The sequence below is a fragment of the Rhinoderma darwinii genome, chromosome 9 (assembly GCF_050947455.1).
Source record: "Rhinoderma darwinii isolate aRhiDar2 chromosome 9, aRhiDar2.hap1, whole genome shotgun sequence".
Taxonomy (NCBI): Eukaryota; Metazoa; Chordata; class Amphibia; order Anura; family Rhinodermatidae; genus Rhinoderma; species Rhinoderma darwinii.
Genome location: NC_134695.1, coordinates 93,603,053 through 93,630,397, shown reverse-complemented (window position 1 = coordinate 93,630,397; position 27,345 = coordinate 93,603,053). Strand labels below are relative to the sequence as shown.

The 27,345-nt window shown below is 42.7% G+C and overlaps 1 protein-coding gene and 1 long non-coding RNA gene across 7 annotated transcripts in view; one reads left to right on the top strand and one right to left on the bottom strand.

Moving 5' to 3' along the window:
• Positions 1-9,365: 9,365 nt before the first annotated feature.
• On the bottom strand, positions 9,366-26,966 carry LOC142661200 (uncharacterized). Of its 3 annotated transcripts, none has more exons than XR_012850674.1 (4): positions 26,768-26,966; positions 14,776-14,894; positions 12,984-13,062; positions 9,366-9,676 (listed from the first exon to the last, which is right to left on the bottom strand). It is a non-coding gene; the product is annotated as an uncharacterized LOC142661200 (long non-coding RNA). The 3 variants fall into 3 exon arrangements; XR_012850673.1 differs by lacking the exon at positions 26,768-26,966 and adding an exon at positions 26,615-26,675; XR_012850675.1 differs by lacking the exon at positions 14,776-14,894.
• The window catches only part of NFAT5 (nuclear factor of activated T cells 5), a 66,008-nt gene continuing 65,198 nt past the window's right edge, over positions 26,536-27,345 (top strand). For all 4 annotated transcript variants that reach the window (XR_012850671.1, XR_012850672.1, XM_075838527.1 and 1 more), the window contains exon 1: positions 26,536-26,877. Coding sequence is in view for 2 of the 4 variants with exons in the window: in XM_075838527.1 (XP_075694642.1) it covers positions 26,538-26,877 (340 nt within the window). In the remaining 2 variants the exon portion in view is untranslated. The remainder of the gene's footprint in view (positions 26,878-27,345) is intronic.

Below are 27,345 nucleotides of genomic sequence, written 5' to 3'. Positions count from 1 at the left end.
CCTCCATACTACATCCAAAGGGGTGGTCTTCTCGTCTGCCCAGGACCACCCTGTTTAGCTAAAGTTGAGAGTTGTTGCCAACCATGTGGACCATGTCCTTCCACGTAAACAATGTAGATCTGTGCAGCTCCATTGTTTAACCATTATAAATAATAATAGTAGCTGATGGAAGTTTTTTCACATCTTTTTCACGTCCATATGAGATATTAACATTTTTCGGCCTTTTTTGCAAGCGACAGTCACCTGAAACTAATGCCATATTGCCGCCTTTTAGGGTTCACACGTGGCGGAATTTCACTTAAATTCCGCTGCGGACACTCCGCAGCGTTAATCCGCAGCGGAGCTGTTTCTGCATTGACTTCCACTTCTATTTAGAAGTGTTCGTTTAGACGATGCGTAACATTCCGCTGCGGACCATAGGCTGCGGAGCGGAATTTGGTGTCCGCAGCATGCTCTGTCTGTTGCGGAGCAGTGGCGGACTGGTTGCGGACTCATGGCGGAATTTCTCCATTGACTTCAATGGAGATTCTAAGTTCCGCAATGAAGTCCGCAGCTGTCATGCACATGTTATGTGTGCTGCGGATACGTCTTGCTTTTTTGCCATGACATTTCTTCATTCTGGCTGGACCTATGTATTTCTAGGTCTACAGCCAGACTGAGGAAGTCAATGGGGCTCCCGTAATGACGGGAGCGTTGCTAGGAGACGTCTGTAAATAGTCACTGTCCAGGGTGCTGAAAGAGTTAAGCGATCGGCAGTAACTGTTTCTGCACCCTGGATAGTGACTACCGATCCCAATATACAGCAACCTGTCAAAAAATATAAGTTCATACTTACCGAGAACTCCCTGCTTCTGTCTCCAGTCCGGCCTCCCAGGATGACGTTTCAGTCTAAGTGACGGCTGCAGCCAATCACAGGCCAAGCACAGGCTGCAGCGGTCACATGGACTGGCGCGTCATCCAGGGAGGTCGGGCTGGATGCCGAAAGAGGGACGCGTCACCAAGACAACGGGCGGTAAGTATGAAATTCGTTTACTTTCACTAGGGAAAGTGCTGTCCCTTCTCTCTATCCTGCACTGAATAGGGAGAAGGGAAGCACTTTTCCCGCAGTCCGCAGCAGCTAGTCCGCATCAATTTACTGCACATTTTGTGCAGATCCGCAGCAGAATCTGCAACGCAGATTCTGTGCGGCATTGATGCGGACAGTTGCGGAGGATAATCCGCCACGTGTGGTCATGCCCTTACAGAAGATTCTCAACAACGGATGTCAGACTGCCACTTTCTCAGTATCTAGTGAACATCTGGCGTCCGTTTCTGTGACGGCCAATATGGCAGCGGTACCTGCTGACGCTTGACAAAAATGTCCACCACAAAGCAATATATAAAAAGCAGAAGGGGAAAAAAAAAAACAACCCCCGACCTAACAAACTAACTTCTGGTGTATTTGGGTATAGCCGCCGCTTTAAATTTTTGTGCAAACTCATGTTCGAATGCCCTATTAAGGAGTTTTTGGTTATTAGAGGTGGGTCCCCCCGTAAAGAACGGATATGTCGACCGTTCTTAACCCTAGACACTATAATCCAACAAATACTAATATGCCAAGTTACTAAGGGCATGGGTAAGAGAAGTGGTGAACCTGGGCACTATTGCCATAATCTGGGACCAGAACACCGCCGCATAAAATAAACGCTTTTTTCTTTTCGTGGGGGTGGGAGGGTTCCGAGCGTTAATGCAAAGTATCAAGAAGGTTAATACGTCCAGGATACAGTTCTCTATATCCTGCGACTCAGGAAAGGATTAAATCCTTGATGAGAATGAATTCCGTGGGGAATTTCGGACATCTTTTATTTAATATCCCCTTTAATTCCTCTTGTGTTCAGCTAAGGTTACAGAGCAGTGTATCCATGAAGAGCCAAATCAACTGTAGGTTATTGATCCTATCGCCTAATGATACTTCTTATAATTTAGACCATTATTGCCTTTATCTGCATTGTGATTGGAGGGTTACAGTGGTTATATACGCAGCATTAGAATATCTGCATCTGTATAGCTGCTGCTTTGGACTCTTAATGTGGTTCTTTGGGGGTAAACATCTACAGGGGGTTCCGAGATTGTTTAATGATGTCCAATCTCTATGGTTAGGACATGTACAGAACTAACCCACGGCCTCTCATCCATATAGCGCACGTAAGTCAGCTTGGTCTCTGCATTCGGAACTACATTAGTAAGTTAAAGAACTGCATGTAACCCCCTCTCTCTCTCTCTCTCTCTCCTGTCCCCTGTCCCCCCTCCCCATACACCCGTGCACATCGCTGTATTATGGATCTGTGTTGTACAGATCCATGATGGAGCAGCCATAGAAGTCTATGGGTCCAAAGTGTACCTCCGTATGGCTTCGATTTCATGAAGAGTCATATAAAGACTTTTTGTCTTTCAGATTACATCCATTGGCATGCTGTATTAAAAAGGTACCCGTGGCACAGAGCTGCAGGGACTCCATGTGGCACTGTACAGTCTTATCTGTGTGCATGAAGCCTAAACCACATGTGTCTTCCATGTGCAGCATAGGATTTCAGTGCCTCCTAGTTAACCCTCCCCCCCTCCCCCACCCATGGGTGTCCACGTAAGGCAACGACGCTAACGTTTAGTTATCCGGCACATCCTAATAATGCAGATTTGCCACATTCCAATTTAGCACGTTTTAAACCACTTGTAATTTTTTGGGTAAAATTAGACTTGTGTCTTCGAACAACAACGCTTTTGTATAAGTTGTGACGATGCTGTGACACACGCCGGACGGACCAGCTCCTCCGTGTGCTCAGGGGCGGTTATGAAGCTCTGATGGAATATTTCCTACTCTATTCATTTCCAGTCTGAGGTGGAACATAAAGGACACAAACCTTCCAGCCGCACCAGCAGAGATGTTTTCCTTGGAGCGATTCCTCCTCCGCTTTGTGGTGGCGTTAGCAGAGCGATCATTGCTCAGTTTAATGACACAAATATTGCTGCTTTTGTTTATTTTTTATTATGTTTTTTTTGCTCTTCCCTGACCTATAGGAATATGCATTATCCACACTTCCCAGACCCAGTTCTAGAATAATCTACAAACTGATGTCCCTTACGTAGCCGCCTTCTGTCCGTGCTTCCGCCCTCTTGTCTGGTCGATAGAGTAATACATTTGCCATCTTACTCGGAAACGTTGGCATCATTATTCGCTTCCTGTTAGCATCTTTGTTGTGGTGCTTCGTGCTACTTGTGACTTTTTGTGGTAATGTCTCAACTACCTTCGAATATAAATACAAGTAGGTCACCCGTGCATCAAATGTTAAGGTGAGAGCTAGGTCAGTGCTTGTGTGATCAGACATGTCTAATCCAAGTACCTCCTAGTTAAATAAATTACATTGACGTACCCCCAAGGCTGCGAACATACATTGAGCTGGACATTATAAGGACAATGCGAGTACCCCCTAAAGACGTGGCTTAGACCTATTTGGATTCATAGAAGTCAGGGGGCACCATAGCAAAGAACAAAATGTCCCTCTAGTGCCAGATTTGCATTAAAGTACCCCCAAGACTATGATCATGTATTGAGTTGCATATTAAAAGGACAGTACAAGTGCCCCCTAAAGACGTGGCGTGTACACATTGGCGTACATGGAAGTCAGGGGGCACCATAGCAAAGATCAAAATGTCCATCTAGTGCCATAGTTACATTAAAGTACCCCCAATGCTACACTCATACATTGAGCTGCACATTTTAAGGACAGTTCGAGTACCCCCTAAAGACGAGGTGTAGACCCGCTGGCATACGTGGAAGCCAGGGTGCACCATAGCAAAGAGCAAAATGTCCCCCTGGTGCCAGATTTTACCCCACGAGACAGAAAGGCCTGGTATTTTGTTTCCCCCCCACACACACACCCTATTTTCTATTACCCTTGGGCCCATTTCTACACCCTTGTTTGCTGACAATGTAATTCCTCTGGTGAGGGGAGTCCTGCACAGGTTATCATCACAGTGTAAAAAGATATGGGTAATCGGGGCTCGCTCCCCCTCTCCAAAAACCTCATTGCACCTGCCTCAATAAAATGTGTGTACCCCTGGTTTATACGTACGATAGGTTGAGTACCTAGGGACTAAAGGACCTTTCTAGTTTCATATATTTCTGGAGTTTCCCATTGTAATTATTTATCAGGGGGTCCCTTATTTGGTCCTGAGGTTTGCTAAGCAATTTGCTCTCAATATGTTCAAGCTGCTGCAAGGCTGGCCATAGTCTTTAGTTGACATCTCCACGGGTAACACAACTATTGATACAGAGATAGATATTGTCCATTCTTCTGTTTCAGTGCCAGAAAGGGAGCAAGAGGGCCAGTCCTGAATGGATGATAGAAAGGTAACATTTAATTGTTGGTTTTTTTTAAAGGGAAGGTCCACCAACCAATTATATTTCACTTTGTTGTTCAAATGCATCTAAAAATAAAAAAAATGAACCAACTTTGCAAATAATAATAATAAAATCTCCTATCGTTTTGTGTCTACAGCTCCTGTGTGTTTTCATGGCAACAGCTCTTGCACATGACAGAGATCGAGCCGTGAAAAAACGGTCCATGTGTCGGCCGCATTTCGACCACGGAACAGATGAAAGGAACTCCTGGAATCATAGACATTTCCAGGGGCGTAACTAGGAAAGACTGGGCCCCATAGCAAACTTTTGACTGGGTCCCCCCCTCCCCTGGGTATCACACAACCGCCCCCCCTTGTAGATAGTGCCTCCCTGTAGATTACGCCACACAGCGCCCCCTATAGATAGCACCATACAGCCACTACAGCGGTAGTTTCGCCACTGGACATTTCTAATGCTAGGAGTCTCGGCCTCCCCACGGACATAAATGTCTATGACGCCAGGAATCCCGTTCACCTGTACCATGGTCGGGCCAGGAAATCCGGCCAACACACAGACCGTTTTTTCACGGCCCGATATTGGTCGTGTGCAAGAGGTGTAACAAACTACTAGCAAAACCTTATAGTCTGATCCTGCAGTCATAATCTTTCTTTTGTTTGTTCCCTTAATTCTTACTAACTTACTTTTTATAGGTTAGCAAAAAGTATGGGACTACATGGTTAGATTACACAGGGTTTGTTTGTAGTCTGTTACCATGGAAACATAGATCTGCATAGTAGCTATATACCCAAAACGACAATAAATTTTCAATTCGGACTATTTGCAAAGTTGCTTTATTTTTTAATTCTAAAATCATTGGGACAATAAAAAAAAAGTAACTGGCTGCAAAGGTGGATCTTCCCTAGTTCGCTCTTAAGGAGTGGGGGGATTCAGCAGGGTCACCTATCTGCTAAAGTTGTTCGTTTCATATGTAAAATAATGCAGTAGGGGAGAATTTATGATTCATCGCCAGTTTTTTGTCCTAAAAAAAATTTGGAAATGCGAAAGGCGGCCTGACAAATTTACTATAATTTATGCCAGAGATGCGCCTAATTTATTAAGAGGCTTGCACCAGAGGAGACCGCTACAGCCTGTGATTGGCTGCAGCGGCGGTCACATGGGATGAAGCCTCGTCCCCTGGAGCCTGGCCCTCTGACGTCATCCAGGCCAGCCTCTTGGGATGACGTTTCATCCCATGTGACCGCCGCTTCAGCCTCTGGAGGAAAAAACACAGACTCCTGGGTAAGTATAAGATTTTTTTTCTGCTGAGTTGCGCTTTTTTTGCGGTGGAATCGTTGCGAACCCGCTGCAAAAAACGCAACAACGGCTATTTGTTGCAGGTTTTACCTCCCATTGAATTCAATTGGTAAAACCGCAACAAATAAGCCTCGATTACGCAAATACAATTGACATGCTGCAGATTCCGCACCGCAGGTCAATTTCTGAGTGTTTTATCTCACTATTTACGCCGCGTGTGGATGAGATATTTGTTTTACCTCATCCGCTTTGCTGCTACTGTATTTTCCGCAAAGAAATCTGTTGTATTTACGCAACATGTGAAATGACCCAAAGGGTGAGTCTATTGTGAGGCTCAGTGGCCAGAGTAAAAACGCAAACATTTTAGGATTATTTTTTACTGTAGATTATTACATCTAAAAAAAAAAAATGGAATCACCAAAAATTCTTAAAAAAAATATGTTTAACAATAGATCATTTTCAGATGACACATTCCTTTATATCGCAATGACGGACGTTTCTTTGAAATGACATCTACCATCTGCGATATACGAACCATTATACTTATTATAAATGAGACGCTGTTTTATCATCCCTTGGAGGAAGCGAAACAAACAGTTCACTGAGCTGGTCACTGCGGCTCTTGTTCATGCCACCAGTCATGGGCGAAAGTCGGAATTCAGCAGGAATGTGGTGGGAGGCTGGAGGCCGTGCCCTATGCAGGGACTGTGAACAATTTACCAACCAATTTAGTAATGAAAACTTCACAATATTATTTGTTGTTCATGTGAGTTTATTATAGAAGAAAACACTGGGGGACATTTATCGAAAAAAAGTGCAAGGGAAAAGTGGAGCAGTTGCCCATAGCAACCAATTAGATTGCTGCTTTTAATTTTCAAAGGCCTCTATAAAATGAAAGCTGGAATCTGGTTGCTATGGACAATTACTTCACTTTTCCTCAACTGTTCTTAGGTGAAAAATCTATTGGTGGGCATTGAAAGGGGTTTTCGTTGATTGATTAGTGGGGTTCCATCTTTTGGGACCTCGGTAATTCGGCACAATGAAGGGGCTGTACTAGTGGCTGTGCCTGGTACTGCAGCTTGCCCCATTCACTTGTCCTGGAGGTCAGACCCCCACCAATTAAACATGGATGGCCTATCCTAAGGATAGGCTACCAATGTTAAAGTCACAGAGTACCCCTTTAACGTTTGCATGAAATGAAATGTTCCATCGCATACTGCAGCAATATTATGTTTACATATTGTAGGTTTCCATGGTAATCTAAGCTTGGTTTAACCCCTTAAGGTCAAGGCCGATTTTGGCCTTGAGGACAGAACACTTTTTTTATATTTCCCTCTTTGCATCCCGACGCTCATAGCTTCTTTATTTTTTGTACGACGTAGTTGTATGAGACTTTGTTTTTTTGCGGGACGAGTTGTACTCTATGTGGGTACCATTTTTTGGTACAATTACATTATCGTTTAATTTATATACATTTTTATTTTGGCGAAAATGCCGAAAAAAAGCAGTTCCGCTGCAGTTTTAATATTTTTTTTTTACACCATACACCGATCATCATAAATAATGTTATACATTTGTTGTACAGGTTGTTAGGGTCGTGGTGATACCAAATATGCGTATATTATTTCATGTTTTGGGACTTATATTTTAAAAAGTTTATTTATTATAAAAAAAAGTGTTTCTGTGTATTTTTTTTACTTTTTATTTATTTACATTCATTTAACTTTTTTTTTAATCCCATAAAGGGATTTTTGATTTTGTAACTGCAATGTACTAGCATAGATCTATATGCCAGTACATTAGCCTGTTACTGATTGTACACAGGCAGTTGTTGGGGCACACCTCAGTATGCCCTAACAACAGGAAATATGTTCAGACAGCCCTGGGGTCCTTCAATGGACCCTGGGCTGTCTGGCCATACAAGTTATGGGCTTTGATCGCGTCACCGTTATCTTCTGTGACGCGATCAAAGTGCAGTCCCTTCTCCTTGACCGCCGCGATCAGCTTTCATCGCGGCATTCAAGGGGTTAACGGCGGAGAGAAGAGGTTTCTCTTCTCTCCCTCTGTCAGAGCGGGGCCATGGCTGTGTATTACAGTCATTGCCCCGCTCTCCATCGCGCGTCCTCTGTCGGCAACCAGTTAAAGAGGACCTGTCACCTCTCCTGAGATGTCTGTCTTAGTAAATACTTGTATTCTTTATGAAATAACAATGCTGGAACGTATTTTCTTAGAAGTCTTTGTTGTGCTATTCCTCAGTTATTCCTCCTAGAAATGTATAAATAAACTGACAACTGGGTGTTCCTAGTTGGGGGTGCGTTCCTACACAGTCTGACATTGTCCAATCAGTGCTGACAGTGAGACTGTAGGAACACGCCCCTTTGACAAGAGGAATGGTAACACTCAGTTCAGTTGTGAACTAAGGATATGTTCACGCGCTTAAAAAAAAATGTCTGAAAATACGGAGCTGTTTCCAAGGGAAAACAGCCTCTGATTTTCAGCCGTTTTTTAATTAACTAGCGTTTTTTGCGGCTGTTTTTCTATTAAGTCAATGAAAAACGGCTCCAAAAACGGCTCAAGAAGTGACATGCAATTCTTTTTCGTGGGGGCGTCTTTTTACGTGCCGTTTTTTAAAAATGAGGCGTAAAAAAATGCACTGTCGGAACAGTACGCCGTATTTCCCATTAAAATCAATGGGCAGAAGTTTGCAGGCGTTCTGCTTCCGATTTTTCAGCCGTCTTTCGGAACGTTTGTGGCCCGAAAATAAGCCGTGTGAACATACCCTAATTCATAAATATTCAGGAGGTGTAACAGAGGAATAACACCATGCAGAGTTATAGGAAAAGGTTCACAATAATTGTTGTTTCATGGGGAATACAAGTATTTACTAAAACAAAATGTCAGTTTTGGTGAAAGGTCCCCTTTAATAGAATGGGGGGTACAGGTTTCGGCTATGGATGCTAAAATGCAGCTGTATTATGGCTGTCTGGAACTGGCCTTATGTTGGAAGAAAACGACACCATGCCATCCTAATCGATGAGGCACGGTGGAAGCAGTACAATGGTGTGGTAGTGCCATTGATGGCCCCTGGTATGATCTGGTTCCTTTTAGGACATCCCGGGATACCTCATTAGCAGCTACTAAAAACAGTAGGTTCAGGATATTACCAGTAGCTACTAAATATAAGGGTATGTTCACACGACAGCGTCCGTAACGGCTGAAATTACGGGGATGTTTTCAGGAGGAAACATCCCCGTAATTTCAGCCGTAACAGCATGTGCAGGCGCTTGAACGCCGTGTCCATTATGGACGTAATTGGCGCTGCTTTTCATTGGAGTCAATGAATAACGGCTCCAATTACACCCCAAGAAGTGACAGGTCACTTCTTTGATGCGGGTGTCCATTTACGCGCCGTCATTTGACAGCGGCGCGTAAATATACGCCTCGTGTGAACAGACAAACGTAAGCCCATTGCTTTCAAGCCGCAATTTTCGGACGTAATTCGGTGCAAAAACGCCCGAATTACGTCCGTAATTAGTGTGTGTGAACATACCCTAAGGGTTCACAAACTTTTCATCAATGACCTTGATTATTTAAACCATTTACTTAATAACACAAAAACAAAACTGACATTGTAAAATGTATGATGTTTGCCAAATAATAATGCGTTTATTTATTATTATGACTTAGATAAAGATAAGATCGCTTATTAGGAGCCATTCATACAGAGATGCAGATCATTTCAATTGACTCGCAGAACTCCACATGTACAAGAGCAGTCAGAACATCATCTGACATGCGGTCTCTCTGCATTTATTGGACTCGGAATAATTTATCTTCAATCTATGGCTATAGTAGGATCCATGTTGGGAAAACACGTTTGGAAATATGACGTATAACTTCACCGCTGTAACTGTATATACATAGGTTCATTGGTATAAGGCTTCGTTCACATCTGCGTCAGGGCTCCGATCCTGAGTACCTGTACTGAAATGATTATAGGAAATTATATTTACTGTACAACAGACAGTTGTATATATAGAGAGAGAAAGTGGGGACCATAAAGAATACAAGTTATATTCTGTTTGTGTGGTGAGATGGAAGTATGATGTCTTAGTGGAGCAAGTTGAGATCTTTTTGGACACCATGTCTTTCTTAGGTCCAATATTCTGCACTGATTAATTTCTTAATCTATCTTTATAGCGGGTTCTCTCATACAGAGCTCCATATCTGTTGCATTAATGTAAATAATAAAATACTAGCACCCTTTAGCGCCACTAGGGAGACTTAAGGCTATGTTCACACAGAGTATTTTGGGGGAGGAATATCTGCCTCAAAGCTCCAAACGGAATTTTGAGGCAGATATTCCTCCCCCAAAATACTCAGTGTGAATAGCAATTATCGCGCCGTTTTTCGCCCGCGGCCATTGAGCGCCGCGGGCATAAAACACGCTTTCTCCTGCCTCCCATTGAAGTCAATGGGAGGTCGGACGCGGAAGCGCCCGAAGATAGGGCATGTCGCTTCTTTTTCCCGCGAGGCAGTTTTACTGCTCGCGGGAAAAAGACGCCGACGCCTCCCATTGAAATCAATGGGAGGCGTTCTCGGGCCGTTTCTGCCGAGTTTTGCGACGCGGTTTCCACGTCAAAAAACTCGGCAAAAGACCCCGTGTGAACATAGCCTAAGAGTTTCATAGTATTTTATTATTGGGTTCAATGCATACACAGTATACAGCAAGCTCTTAAACTCCCCCTAGTGGTGGCTGCAGTCTACAAGAATTGTATCATATACTGTTTTGTTTTCTTAGATCTCTGTATCAGAAAAATGGATCTTTGACTGGTATAAAGGTATATTAAAGGGTTATTTCCATCTCAGACCTTTATGGCAAATCCACAGAATAAGCCATAGATATCTGATAGATGCGGGTCCCAAATCTGGGCCCCGCACCTATTGCGACAGCGTCACCCTCTTGTTTCTAGTCTCATCTGGTGAGATGGCCGCCAATACCAGACGGGGGGGACGGGGACGACGACTATGTGGAGAGATGGCCATGCGTGCGTGCGTGCGTCTCTCTTTATTATGTTCTATGGGAGTTACGGAAACAGCTAAGGAGCACCAGCATCATCTGCACATAGCCCCTGCCTGAAATCGGCGGTCAGCAGCCGTCTCACCTGACGGGCTGTGTGTTTGGATGACCAACGTTTTCGATATACTGTTGGTGCGGATCCTCGAGTTGGGACCCGTATCGATCAGACATTTATGGCATATCCAAAAGAAAAAAGCGTGTGGAGGAATCCTCCAGCTCACCTGACACACACCTGTGTGTCGTTGAAAGCGCCCGGTTCCTCGTGTCGGCACACGGATAGCAAATAGAAAAAAAGGGATAGAAGGTAGGATCCAGCGCTGTAGTGCGTTTAAAATAGAAACGACGTTTCCAAGTTTAATGTCCTGGGTTTAAAAAGGAAGTCCAGTGGTATAGGTCCAGGGTGTAGATGAAGTGGGAAGAGGGTGTCCTCTGTGGCCTACGCGTTTCGGACGTCGCTGCGTCCTTAGACTTGGCTGTAATTAGTTTTCAAAAAGAGCGCGCTGTCTTATATGGGTCATGATGATAGCAACAGCTGGTGGGTAAGGAAGTGATTGCGTTCCACGGTTGTGATGTGGTGGAACGCACATATCGAGCGTAGATCTCTTACTGCCGTACACGAATGCTTAGTGAGTATAGCAAAAAGATAAAGTTGGTTACGTTCATGATATAATAACTGTAACTGTTTTTTAATTTTCTTTTTTCTTTAGTATATTTGTAGAGATGTGTGTTACTTAAAAGACTTCTCAAATAGCATGTTTGTCTTTTGTTAAAGTTTTGTTTGGTTTATTTGCGTTCCAGGACTTTTTTTTGGGAGATGGCATGAAGATGTGTATTTGTCTTATGTTGTTAAAGTTTTGTTTGATTTGGTTGCGTTCCAGGCCTCACTCTGGGAGACAACTCCGGGACGTGGTCAATCACAATCGGCTTCCAATCAACCGACACTTATCTTACAACAAAGTAACCAATTTTCCAAAATAAAAAGCTTAATTAATAATTACCTGCCAATCCTCATGGAGGACGATACACTACGCACAATTCTGTCAGGAGGTTGTAGGATAGTAGCAAAAAAAGCTTCCTCTCTGGGTAATATCTTGTCTCCCTCGTTATATACACCCAATACCAATACAACAACAACATGGTTAGAGACTAAAGGCTTTTATAGATGTGGCCAACATCCATGTAAAACCTGCTCTTATGTACATCCAACAAAAAATTTCAGCAATTCTACAGATACAGATAATTTTACAATCCAAAATTACATCAACTGCAATTCAGAATCAGTTATTTATTTAATAGAATGCACAGTATGTAGACTCAAATATGTTGGGTGCACAATCAGAAAATTCAAAACGAGAATCTTAGAACACCTGAGCTATATAAGAAACGCAAATATAATCAACATATCAAATGCGGCCAAGCACTTTATTACCAACCACAACAGATCTACCAATACTTTCCGCTGCTATGCAATTGAAAAAATACAGCCACCTAAGCGAGGTGGAGACATTAAACACAAAACTCATTTAAGAGAAGCGTATTGGATATACAGGCTAAACACAAGATACCCAGAAGGCCTAAATCTAAGGAAAGAATTGATGTATCTCTATTAACTCATTCATACCACATTGGGTTTTAAAATGCTATTATGCTTTGTGAATTAAGTCTAAGCCATTATTTTCAAACCAATACGAGGTATCTATACACTTCCAATTTGGAATTTTAATTATACACTCCACCATATGTACAGACATAACATGTGCTTTTTGCTTTGTACATACGAAAAACTACCCCATAAATATTTTTTATCCTATGTTATTGTAAGTTCCCTCACGATACCAGAATAGTTGTGGTCCAATCTACACTTCCCCATATCCCCATCCTCGTCAATGACAATTAGAGCCCCGTTCTCACGGTCACTATTTCTAACTCAGCATACAGCCCTACATTCCAATTTAAAACATATCTCAATTTTTAATAATATAAAAAAAAATCCCAAAAAATCAACATATGTTCAGAGCAAGCATACCGTACTCCTACTGTAACAGATATAATAGCTACAAATTTAAAGAAAAATAACACTTGCATACGTCATTACCCATCGTTAAAAAACAGGATAAGCAAATCAAAACTATACTTCGCTAAACAAGTGGTGATTTACATATTAATCATCACCACATAAGATCATAATTATCCACAAATTAATTTACTTACCGATGCGCGATGACATTCCCGGACAAGATGAGAAGTCGGATTGTTGACCACGTCCCGGAGTTGTCTCCCAGAGTGAGGCCTGGAACGCAACCAAATCAAACAAAACTTTAACAACATAAGACAAATACACATCTTCATGCCATCTCCCAAAAAAAAGTCCTGGAACGCAAATAAACCAAACAAAACTTTAACAAAAGACAAACATGCTATTTGAGAAGTCTTTTAAGTAACACACATCTCTACAAATATACTAAAGAAAAAAGAAAATTAAAAAACAGTTACAGTTATTATATCATGAACGTAACCAACTTTATCTTTTTGCTATACTCACTAAGCATTCGTGTACGGCAGTAAGAGATCTACGCTCGATATGTGCGTTCCACCACATCACAACCGTGGAACGCAATCACTTCCTTACCCACCAGCTGTTGCTATCATCATGACCCATATAAGACAGCGCGCTCTTTTTGAAAACTAATTACAGCCAAGTCTAAGGACGCAGCGACGTCCGAAACGCGTAGGCCACAGAGGACACCCTCTTCCCACTTCATCTACACCCTGGACCTATACCACTGGACTTCCTTTTTAAACCCAGGACATTAAACTTGGAAACGTCGTTTCTATTTTAAACGCACTACAGCGCTGGATCCTACCTTCTATCCCTTTTTTTCTATTTATGGCATATCTTGTGAATCCTATTAGAAATTTAATCAGCACAGAATTTTGTACTTTTTTAGATCCTGATATATAGTCCCTGGACTGTCTGGCACTGTATATGTAAATGACCTCTCCCTTCATGCATTGGGATATATTTTTATTGTGCAGGATCTTATCTTTGTACATACTTTACATTTTCACTACTTGCTCCCAGATAAAACATTTCCAAAGCTTTATGAATGAGGAACCCCTTTAATAACCTGCCTGGCCTATCAGGACAATCTTCCTATCAGTAACACCACAGCAGAGCCCCATTGAATATATAAAGAGAAGTTTATTTTAGAAGGAAACCAACAAACCACCATAAGAAATAAGTGACACCAATTCTAAATTCTGTTCCACAGATGCAAAGATTATTGGTAAAAATGTATTTGTTTCGGTCTACCCCTACCCTTATGGCTCATTTCCCCATCCTAATGGAAATATACATTATACCCATCTCCAAGAGAGACCATATCTAGCGTCTTGGACATTCTTACCAGTGAGGTTGAATTGGCCATGGCTATTGGACTCCATCTGAATATTTCCAAAAATACACACACTAGATATTGTCCCAAAAACAAACAAGAATTTCCTTGAGTCCGTATGCAGGTCTAAATATCGACCTAGTCTTGGCAATGTCCTATAGGACTGTGATTGACCCGGCACTGTGCCCGACATGGAACCAGCTATCTGACATGTAGAGCTTGGCAGCTCTTGGCCTAGACAGTGTTGTGCAAGGGGTTAATTTTTAGGAAAGACAAAAGGGAGAAGGACCAACGTGTTTAACTTGAAAGGACACAGCCGAGAGCTGCCAGACAGGTTTAGGCAGAGTAGCAGAGAGGACTTCTCTTTAATAAGGGACAGCTTCTGCCTCTGATAAGCTGCAGCGTGCGGGTTTGGGAGTGCTGCCGTATGACCTATGGGGACAAAGATCTGACCCTGGCAGTGCAGGTCTAACACAGTGCTACTGTGCCCATGCCAAAATAGCCGAACTGATCAGGACTTTCTTCGTGAGCAGCTGAAGGGGCTGCTGTTCCTGGGTTTTAGAGGCAACATAAAGAGTCTTATTGATTCTTATAAACATTTCTGTAACCTAGAGGGGCTGACGAGCGTCAGGCGGTCCGAGAGTCAGCAACGTTATGCGCTCCCTCTCTGAGGACATCTTTTCTGCACCCCGGCTTGCAAGTCAATGGCGACACGCTGGTCTTATTCCTGGAGTGAGAAGGAGAGGTAAGAGGCAGAAAATAAAATGTCGTTTTTTTTAAAAAAAAAAATATTAAAAACTTTCAATGAAACATAAGTTATTTAGATGAGACTTCTTGTAATTGATGCAGAAATGTGACTAATTCCATTTACTGTACATACTATGCAGTTTTTCTAAAACGATGTAACATTGGTACATTGGAAAAAAAAATTTAAGTGGCTCTACAGTACATCATATTAAACTTTGTCATCTTTTTGAGCAACTTGGTCCCCAAGAACAGCTCTAAGCATTCGAGGCTATGGGGAAAGAGCGTCCATGGATGTAGTGAGCGTACATAAAACTTCATGTATGCATTGCTCGTCTATGGACTCACTGAATGTAAACAAACAGTCCGCCCTTTGTACCCACAGTCCCTGAGATCTCCTCTAAAGGACCAATGTGGCCTAAGAATATATGTTACAAAGTGTGGGCACGCAATCTCGTTTCAATCAGCTTTATTTGTAAATACAATGAGAGAATCCCTTTAAATAACCATCCAGTTATAATGCTTTAATTTTCATAGACTTCTTATATAACAACTTATCACACAATATTACTGTAAGGTTCATCCATGGTGCCATCAGAATAATCGACAAGGGGCAGGAGCCATTTATCCAAGCTCATTCTTGATTTTACAAAGAGGGGGCCGGACTGGGTTGTTAGAGACCCTTTTGGTTCTGCGTCTGCAAGGTGAAGAAATAGTCATACACTAGATCTCGTATGTTTCCTTGCCATAATAGTATGTCCAGGGGGATATGCAACATTTCTGAGCCATAGTGAACGTTATTTCATGAAAAATTATCAAAATGAATATAAATTTTATAAAATTATATATTCCTCCCACCTGTGCACCACAAGCAACCATTAGTATAGTGGGATATCCAGCTTAAAGGGATTGTCCAGTTTAGAAAACCCATTTCCATATACCCTATTAGGGAATTCTGAGTTAATAGAGGGGGGGGGGGGTTGTCTGTTCAGGATCCTTATCTCTTGGCCAGGGTGGAGAGCAGTTAAGAAGGAGGACCAGAATTAGGGTATGTGCACACACACTAATTACGTCCGTAATTGACGGACGTATTTCGGCCGCAAGTCCCGGACCGAACACAGTGCAGGGAGCCGGGCTCCTAGCATCATAGTTATGTACGATGCTAGGAGTCCCTGCCTCGCTGCAGGACAACTGTCCCGTACTGTAATCATGTTTTCAGTACGGGACAAGTAGTTCCACGGAGAGGCAGGGACTCCTAGCATCGTACATAACTATGATGCTAGGAGCCCCGCTCCCTGCACTGTGTTCGGTCCGGTACTTGCGGCCGAAATACGTCCGTCAATTACGGACGTAATTAGTGTGTGTGCACATACCCTTACAAAGAGAACACATTGACATGAATGGACACTGTGTAATGCTTAATTTCCCCTGTGGTGGCGCTGCAGGGAAATTGAACAATTACTGTCTGGTTTCCCCACAGATTGCAGCTGATTGCTGGAGGTCCCAGCAGGGGGACGCTTTGTGATCATCTTATTGTCAAGGGAACCTGTGGAGAACGCCTTTAAAGATCATCTGACATACCTCTTTATTTTAGGACATCTATAAAATACACCTGCACCCACTAAATGGCCCCCTGAGCCTCAATTACAGGGCTGGCTGATGCCAGTGCTGTTTTACTGCAGCCATGGTCCTCAAGATTTAAGACAGTGCTTCTAAACGTCGGGGGTTCCTTGTAAGCCGGAAACAGCAAGGTCATTTTTACAGTAGGGATGGTGTAGGAATAGGGATTCCATGGGGGGGGGGGGGGGGGTTCCCTGGTTCCCTCATGGTAAAAAGGTTGGTAATCGCTGATCCAAGGTCATATACAGAATCACAATGCACTGTAATGCTAAAATGTACGGTATGATCAAACTGGACCAGCAGGTTGTTATTCTTAGTTAAGATGCCATTAATTATGTACAATTATTATGAAATAAGAAAACACCCCATTTTTTCAGAGCACGCCTGACCCATCGCCCGGAGATTTTACGTAATGTTCTGAAGCCCCTCACATAGGTCTGCCCATGAAATGTCCAGACCCGTAGATAAGATCTGTACAGCGCTATGTTTGTGATTAAGTCCGCTGACGTGCTCCAAGCCGAAAGTTCACACTGACGAGATGTCAGGAGATAAATCCGACTAGAAACCCACAAGTTACCGCTCATCGACTTACAGAAGATAAACGTCTGAATCTGATATACGGTTATCATCACACTCCACACGTTACATCGATGTCTGATTGTGACTTGTGTTGTGTTTAAACAATTGCAATTTATATCGTCTTAGCTGTTTACTATATTGTTGAGGGCAAGCCTGTGGGTGAACTAGGTGGGGCAGGGTTTTATTTAGGGCTGTCACTGCCCTGACTTTTAAAGTACACCCAACATTATTTATTGATCGCCCGTATGTCCCCATCTATTTGCAAACCGCTCTCCCATTTGTTTTGCCTATTATTCTTTCTTTGATTAGTCAAAAGTGAACTACAATTATGTTAAATGGATTCGCCCGATATCTCATCATGGCGGGTAGATTATAATTTGTTCACATCAGGGACCTTAAAGGGGTTATCCAGTAACTTAAAAATGATGGCCTATTCTCAGGACAGGCCATCAATATCTGATCTAAGAGTGTCTCCTGTTCTGGAGAACCTAGCACATCCATACATTACACAAACAGCTCAATGATTTCACTGGCAACTGTGTAATGCTTCATGTCTCCTGTGGTGGCGCTGCAGGGAAATAAAATAATATCTGATCGTGGGGGTCTGTCTCTTGGCACCCCCGCCGATCTGCTATTTATTTGGAGGGGCTGAGGTATTCTGGCAAGCACTGCTTCCCGTTCATTGCTTATATAGCTTGTTACCGCTCCGTCCTTGAATTGGAGAAAGCTGTACAATCCCTTTTTGTTAGAATAGTCCCCCGGAGGATAAGTTGATAACAGGGTTTCCAACTGCTGAGACCCCCAGTGATCAGCTGTAATCTTTGGGTGAATATGGCTTCAATTTCCCTATAGCACCACCACAGGAAAAATGAAGAATTACACAGTTTCCAGTGAAACCATTGAGCTGTCTGTGAAAATTTATGGATGTGTCGGGTCCTCCAGATTAAGAGACACTCTCAGAAGCCAATTGTCACTCTGGCTAATTGATGAGGGTCCTGACCGGAGACCCCCCTCTATTACTTCAGAATTCCCTAACATGAAATATGATGTTTTTTAAACCAGAAAAGCACTTTGATTTGTCCATCAGTATTTTTTCTATACCAGAGTGTTGCCACTTTAGGGTATGGCAAATTATGTCATTATATCACCCATAGCTAACCTGCCTGTTGACAGTTTCCAGGAAGCAAAATTAGATGACAATGTATCTAATGTATTCACTTATAGGTTCTATTTAAAAAATATATACATACTGGGTAGAAAATATAAAATAAGTTACTTGTATGAACATTCTTGCGTTTTATAAATCTGACTTGAGAATGCGGCCAGGGCTTCTGGGTAGTGAGAAGAAAGTAAGAGGGACACTTATGCCGCATCACTTACCTGCTAGTGTCCGGATCACACAACCATTCATTAAATTTGCATCTCATGCAAGAAGCAGCTGAATTATGCATGTTGAGGCTGAAAGCACATGTTCCTCCAATGTTACCTGGTAACAGGTATCTTTATCACGCTCACTTGTGTCCTACGAGCGCCGCATGTGGACTCGCTCTGTTCATGCTTTTAGAAGCGTAGGTTCACTGAACTTGTATATTCGGAATATGAATAAGCATCGCTGCCCTAAAAGTCTTTTATTATAATGTCCTTCCCTTTAGGATACGTCCACATGAGCGTAAAGGGTATGTTCACATGCCCTATTTACGGACATAATTCGGGCGTTTTAACCTAGAATTACGTCCGAAAATACGGCACCAAAGCGTCGGCAAACATCTGCCCATTCATTTGAATGGGCTTTACGATGTTCTGTGCCGACGGTCATTTTTTTTACGCGCCGCTGTCAAAAGACGGCACGTAAAAAAGACGCCCGCATCAAAGAAGTGCCTGTCACTTCCTGAGACGTAATTGGAGCCGTTTTCCATTGACACCATGGAAAAACTGCTCCAATTACGTCCGTAATGGACGTAGCGAAAAGCGCCTGCACTTGCCATTACGTCTGAAATGCCGGAGCTGTTTTCTCCTGAAAACAGCCCCGTAATTTCAGCCGTAACGGGGGCTGCCGTGTGAACATACCCAAACACTGCAGAATATCCAACTGGATTTTCTGTGCGAATATACTGCAACTTTTTAGCAAGAGAAATTGACATGCCGCAGATATAGAATCCGCACCGCAGGTCTATTTCCGCACTTTTCTACATATTTTTTTCCGCAGTGAATGATTGAGATTTGTCCAAATCTCAGCTACTTTCCTGCTACTGTAATACGCTGTGGGATTTCCGCACGGAAATTCTGCAGTGTTTACGCTACGCGTGGATGTACCCTTATGAGTAGGAGTGAGGATCCGTTAAGCCATGCGGATTTTCAGACTCATCATCGGATCATCAACAAGGTTTAAGGCTCTTTATACATCTGCGTCCTGGTTTCCAATTATAACCGTCATATTGACTTATAACGGGGTCAGTAATTTTGACGGGTAAAATAGTGATTATTTTTTTGTCGAATCTGATGGAATCTGTGACGAGGGCTTTGAATGGAGTCTCCAACGCAGATGTGAACATCACCGGATATGATATTTGTGTATAAAAGTCACATCCAAATGGGGTTTTCTTATTGTGTCAGAGCTTGGGCTTACCGGAGGATCCTTTTCTACTCTGACCCTACTGTTGGGGTCCTAAGGACACATGCACATGATGCATATTACGTGCAGATTTGCCGCATGGATTTTCCTACGGCAAATCCGCAGCGTGAGACAGTACTAGCAAAGTAAATAGGACAACAAGTAATTCCATCTACACGTTGTGGAAGTTTTCCGCATGTAAATTGACTTGTGGTGTTGATTTTAAAATCATGTCAATCAGCATGTCAATTCATCTTGCGTTTCTGTCTCAGAATTGTATCTGACAAGTTTATTTAAAAAAAAACCTCAAAAAACGCGCCAATATCCGCAGCATAAAATCTGCATCATAATGTAAAATCTACATAAAAAACCCCACAATGTTAAGTGTGGATTTTACCTGCGGAATTACCTGCGGTTTTGATGCAGATAATTCCGCATTGTGTGCATGTCGCCTTAGGCTAAGTTCACATCTCGTTTTTACTGCACGTCTAATGTGCACGTTTTGATATAAAAAAAACAGTGTCAAAACGCGTACCACAGCGTGTATATTTATTTTTATGGGCAGGACGGATGCCCCAAGGGCATGTTCAGACATGGTGCAATTTTTCCGCTGCAGGTTTTGCTGCAAATTCGTGGCAATTACGCAATGAATCTGCAGCAACATTTGCATATGTAACAGTTTGTTCAGACGTTGCGGATTTCACAGCGGACTTGCCACAGATGCCTCTGCATTGCAAATGCTGAAATCCGCAGTGAAAATCCTCTGCTTCTCCACTGGCGGCCATGCATGCTGCGGAATGAAAACTCTGCACCGCAGCCTATTTTCCACAACAGCTTTTCCCGCAATGTCTGCACTGTTACCTAAAAAGCCATAGAAAGTTATGGAAAAAAGTCTGCTGCAGATTTCCACTGTGGACTGTCCGCAGCGGAATTCCACAGCAATTCCGCCACGTCTGAACATGCCCTAATGGTATAGTTTGTGCATACGTTTTGTGTGCTTATGTTCTATCCTTTTTTCCGTATCCTGAAAAGCGTGGGCTACTACGGTTTTCAATACTCTTTCAAAATGTATACCACACGTATACGTTTTTATTTGTTTTGAAGTCAATGGCGACTTATGCAATGTTAAACCCGACATTTGCATACGTAAAACTTTACGTTTTTGTCACCATATATGAGAAATCTTGACTTTACAATGTTTGATTTAACTCAAGAATAAAAAAACGTATACGTTTTCAGAAGAACGGACACAAATGTATAAAAACGTATATGACGTATACTACAAAAAATGTAAGCGTATGTTACGAATGCATACTGTACGTTTTTGTGACTTTAAAAACGTATACATCGTTGTATACCACAAACGTGTGCACAAAACGAGATGTGAACTTAGCCTTACGCGCATATTTGTGTCCAACGAGCTAGATCGTATAATATAATATCCAGTGGAAGGTTCTGCTGGAGTTGATCAAGGATCCACCTGTTTATTTGTCTTGCTGATATTCTTTGTATCCAGATACAGAAGTGAAGGGATAATTGTTTTAATGATACGCTCCACATGGTATCATTTTATTATGTCATTAATCTGAAATGATGAAATGTAATTGCACCTCCCCAGGCACGAGCGCCCAGGTATGATTTCACCCTCTGCACCCCTGTAGATACCCCACTGGCCTTCATTAACACCACAGTTCATGGTCATCCATACTTCTCTTCTTCCATAGGGTATGTTCACACGGCAGCGTCTGTGACGGCTGAAATTACGGAGCTGTTTTCAGGAGAAAACAGCTCCGCAATTTCAGACGTAATGGCGGCAAGTGCAGGCGCTTTTCGCTGCGCCCATTACGGACGTAATTGGAGCTGTTTTTCCATGGAGTCAAGGGAAAACGGCTCCAATTACATCTCAAGAAGTGACAGACACTTCTTTGACGCGGGCATCTTTTTTACGCGCTGTCTTTTGACAGCGGCGCGTAAAAAAAATGACCGTCGGCACAGAACATCGTAAAACCCATTCAAATGAATGGGCAGATGTTTGCTGCCACTTTGGAGCCGTATTTTCGGACGTAATTCGGGGCTAAAACGCCAGAGTTACGTCCGTAAATAGGGTGTGTGAACCCAGCCTTACTGGAAACCTTCCACTTCTATAATGATCCATAGATAATACTATACCTGGATATTATCAAACTCCCATTATATTTCAAATAAATGTATTTATCTTGATCTTGCCATGTAAATCTGTTTCATCCCACATTTAACATACAGAACAGTTGCAAACACTCTACAGTGCTAGAGATTTTGATCTAGTAACAGAATGCCAGAACTACAGTAAAGACTGACACAGATGGGGAACAGTGGGAGAAAGGACACAAAGGCATGAGTGGTAACTCTACATAATAATGCAGATGTATAAAATATTCAGGGTCATTTGGGAGACAACCTCCGAAATGGGTGTATTTTATATTAAAAGATTTCACCAGGCCAATACTTCACCATAGGGTACGCAAAAGGGGCAAATGCCCATGACCTCTACCATTCAGGATCCCCAACAATCCCCTCAGGATGATTCAGAGGCTAGTTATAATTTGACTTGGTACTTAGGTCCTGAGCGTTGTCATGTGGGCACTGTATGGGAATAATATTTGGGCAAAAACACACTCTGCTATTTTGGCAGTGTAAGGCTCTGTTCACACGGAGGAATTTGCAAGCAGGCAAAATGTGCCTCAAAAGTCCTTCAGGAATTTTGAGGCAGATTCTGACCTGCCTGCACTTTCTTGCCGCGTTTTTCGCCTCGCAGCAGATGAGGGCTGCGGACAAAGAACGCAGCGAAAAACGCTTTCTCTGTCTTCCATTAATTTCAGTGAGAGGTCAGAGGCAGAACCGCGGCAAGAAAGAACATGCCGCTTTTTTCTCTGCAAGCAGCTAAAAACCGCAGTGGAAAAAAACGTCTCCGCCTTCCATTGAAATCAATAGGAGGTAATTTCAGCTGTTTTCTGTCGCTGATTCCGGCGCGGTTTTCACTTCAAAATTTAGCGCCAAAAAACTATGTGTGAACTGGCCCTAAGGTAGTATTATTCGGTCAGAAACACGCTGTTATATGGGCACTGTATGGTGGTATTGTTCGGGCAGCAACACTGTTATTTGGGCACTGTACGGTAGTATTGTTGGGGTAGAAACAACTGTATATGTTTGGGCACTGTATGATGGTATTCTTTTGCCACTGTATGGTCTCATTGGCACTGTATGGAGCATTATTTAGAAACAACCTAGTTCTATTATTTGTGCACTTTGTGATGTACTATTTGGCCATTATTGTTGGAATTGTTTGGGCACTACTTGGTCCTATTATTATGGCACTGTATAAAGTATTATTTGTGCCCTGAATGATGTAATATCTGACCACTGTATGGTGGTATTGTTTGGGCACTGTATGGTGGTATTATTTGGGCACTGTATGGTGGTATTATTTGGACACAGGTTCTATTACCTGTGCACAGTATGGTGGTATTGTTTGGACAGTATATGGTGGTATTGTTTGGACAGTGTATGGTGATATTGTTTGGGCACTGTATCGTTCCACTATATGGACGTTGTATGTAGTATTATTTGGACACAGGTTCTATTATTGTTTCACTGTATGGTGGTATTGTTTGGGCACTGTATGGTGGTATTATTTGGACACCGTTTCTATTATTTGTGCACAGTATGGTGATATTGTTTGGGCACTGTATGGTTCCACTATATGGACGTTGTATGTAGTATTATTTGGACACAGGTTCTATTACTTGTGCACAGTATGGTGGTATTGTTTGGGCACTCTATGGTGGTATAGTTTGGGCACTGTATGTTTCCACTATATGGACGTTGTATGTAGTATTATTTGGACACAGTTTCTATTTGTGCACAGTATGGTGGTATTATTTGTGCACAGTATGGTGGTATTATTTGTGCACAGTATGGTGGTATTATTTGTGCACAGTATGGGGGTATTATTTGTGCACAGTATGGTGGTATTATTTGAGCACTGTATGGTGGTATTATTTGTGCACAGTATGGTGGTATTATTTGTGCACAGTATGGTGGTATTATTTGTGCACAGTATGGGGGTATTATTTGTGCACAGTATGGTGGTATTATTTGTGCACAGTATGGTGGTATTATTTGTGCACAGTATGGGGGTATTATTTGAGCACTGTATGGTGGTATTATTTGTGCACAGTATGGTGGTATTATTTGTGCACAGTATGGGGGTATTATTTGTGCACAGTATGGTGGTATTATTTGAGCACTGTATGGTGGTATTATTTGTGCACAGTATGGTGGTATTATTTGTGCACAGTATGGTGGTATTATTTGTGCACAGTATGGGGGTATTATTTGTGCACAGTATGGTGGTATTATTTGTGCACAGTATGGTGGTATTATTTGTGCACAGTATGGGGGTATTATTTGTGCACAGTATGGTGGTATTATTTGAGCACTGTATGGTGGTATTATTTGTGCACAGTATGGTGGTATTATTTGTGCACAGTATGGTGGTATTATTTGTGCACAGTATGGGGGTATTATTTGTGCACAGTATGGTGGTATTATTTGTGCACAGTATGGTGGTATTATTTGTGCACAGTATGGGGGTATTATTTGTGCACAGTATGGTGGTATTATTTGAGCACTGTATGGTGGTATTATTTGAGCACTGTATGGTGGTATTATTTGTGCACAGTATGGTGGTATTATTTGTGCACAGTATGGTGGTATTATTTGTGCACAGTATGGGGGTATTATTTGTGCACAGTATGGTGGTATTATTTGTGCACAGTATGGTGGTATTATTTGTGCACAGTATGGGGGTATTATTTGTGCACAGTATGGTGGTATTATTTGAGCACTGTATGGTGGCATTATTTGTGCACAGTATGGTGGTATTATTTAGGCACTGTATGGTGGTATTATTTGGGCACTGTATGGTGCTTTTTGAAGGAATATTGGTGTGAACGTCCTGCAGGTATTTACAGTAGGTTCTTGTTTTACCTGTAGTCTGTTTATTTTTTGTAAAGCTATTTTCTTTCTTCCATAAGCAAGAAGGACCCACACAGAACAGGACAAGGATCTTCACAAGGGAATATCTCAGAGCCTTCTATTTCGGGATCATTTTTAGATAACAGAACAAATCCTTTCCCATGTTACATTATGATAAATGTTCCTCAATGAGGACCTATGTACGGACTACCTACGTAGTCGATTATAGAACCAGTCCACACGTGCACAGACCTGTAATAATATACAGGAGCATTACATTATTCCAGAAACTGACAATGATAAATGACAAAGGAGAATTCATTACTTGTCTGCCAACCTTTAAAGGTCACGATGGGCATGGCACGCAATCATCAGAGGTGGGAACTATATGTACCAGCTTCCCGATCAGACTATTTTAGCTTGTGTAATTACAGGTAGTGATCTTAATAGTGCCCGTAAGGGCTTTGTGCCGCACGGCATGCAGCAAAAATTGGACGTGGATTACAGTAAATTGTCGTGGTTTTGCAAATGTGGTTTGGGCCACGCTGCGGGTAAAGGGGGAGCACATGGTTTTCATGAGCTTCACCTGTACTTGCAGCCAAAAACTGCAGCGCAAAACATTGGCATTTCTGGTAAAACGCGTGCATTTTTTCGTAGGGGCCACGCAACCGAAAACCTAAGCACAAAACTGTGGCAGCTCGCTGTAAGACCGCGCTCAGTTTTGAGGCAAGGTTCTCGGCCATGTGGCAACTATATTGGCTTGACGGCATCGTGTATGGGCACCCTTAGGGTATGTGCACACGGCTTATTTTTGGCCGAAAAATCGGAAGCAGAATGCCTCCCAACATCTGCCCATTGATTTCAATGGGAAATACGGCGTTCTGTTCCAACGAGGCGTTTTTTTCCCGTGCACTGACATACATACACTCCGTGTACAGGAGCCCTAAACCCTCATTCAGATGGGCATGTTGTATTAGTGTTTGCATTCCTCCGGTGGTGTTCAGTAAGACCGCGGAGGATTCTGCTATTTCACGCAACCGAGATTGATCTTAGTGACGCTAATGATCGATATTGCACTGCGATTTACCGCGATATCAGATTCCGATAATCATGAAATGTTAAATAATTCTGAGTGTGTTTAGGATTATACAGTATATATGTCAGTGGTCGGCAATCTGTGACTCTCCAGTTGTAAAACATCAAGTCTTAGCATGCCATGAAAGCCACGGACTACCATAGCATGCTGGGACTTGTAGTTTTCAGATGAAGATGGAGTCACGTCGCAGACTACTGATACATATGAAATAGATAAATCAGTATATTTGTTAATAATTTATTTTGGTTATTGGAGATGTGGATGCGAAATACGAATATTCTTGTCTTTATCACGATGATTTTGATTGATTGGATGATTGATTGGATGGTGGTGATTAATTGATGATTATGATTGATATTGATGATGATTAATTGATGATGATGAATTATGATTGATTATTATGATTTATTTATTGATATTGATTATGATGATGATTGATATTGATGATGATGATGATGAGACTGTGCGGTATCCGCTCTGATCATTCGCCTCACTCCTGTCAGGCACTTGTTGCCTACAGGCTTCTCATTGGCTAACAAGCGATAGCTTCAGGGCGCCACAGCCAATCACTTTGCCCGCAGAGCCTGTCAGTAGCAAACACTGGCAAAACTGTCCGCTTTTCATCGTCACCCGCCAATCTTTTCTTACAACTCCGCCCGGAGGAGGCGCCACTACGTCATTCTTCGTACAACATATTTCAGCGCATGTCACGGTTCAGCTCCACCCTTAGTTACCGTCACTACCGTGTTGGCTCTCTCACCACGCCCCTAGTAACGCTTACCTGCCTGTCAAAGATTAAACCCCGCCTACTCCCTGGAACGGTCTCTCAGCACAAAAGTCCCGCCCCGCGCTTGCGCAGTATACAGTCAGTAGGGGGGCGTGCCGTCGGTTCCTGTCAGTGTGTGAACAGACCGGAGCGAACACCGGGACTTACCGACTCATCCCCGTATCTCCTGCTGGCCCGGGCGGCCATGCCCTCCGACTTCATATCGCTGCTCAGTGCCGACCTTGACCTTGAGTCCCCGAAATCCTTGTATTCTAGAGGTGAGCGGGGGCGGCTGTGGTGGAGACGACACACGGGTGACTGACACTATTGTTCTGACTTGAAGCTCTCGCTCATGACTTTGGTTGCCGCGAAGGATTCTGGGAAGATAACAATGCTCCTGGTAAATCTTATTGGGGGGAGGGGGGTGTTTCATACACAGTGACCTGCAGGGGGCGACTCGTACTTGTATCAAGAGCTTACACTCTTTACCCACATGACTTTTGTGTACTTTGAATTCGATTCAAGTCACATAATACGACTTTTCTGTGATTTAAGCTGCGCACAACTTTCCACAGACATCTGTGGAGTGCACTTGTTACGTGATACCGTAAAATTGCGCCAAAGTTGCATTGACTTGTGACTCCTGTGACTTGAGAATCTGTGGCTCCTCTCGTGTACCAGCGTGCCACGGAAATCGTTATTGACCATTATAGAACGTATTGTTTACTTGTCATTACCCGGAATTG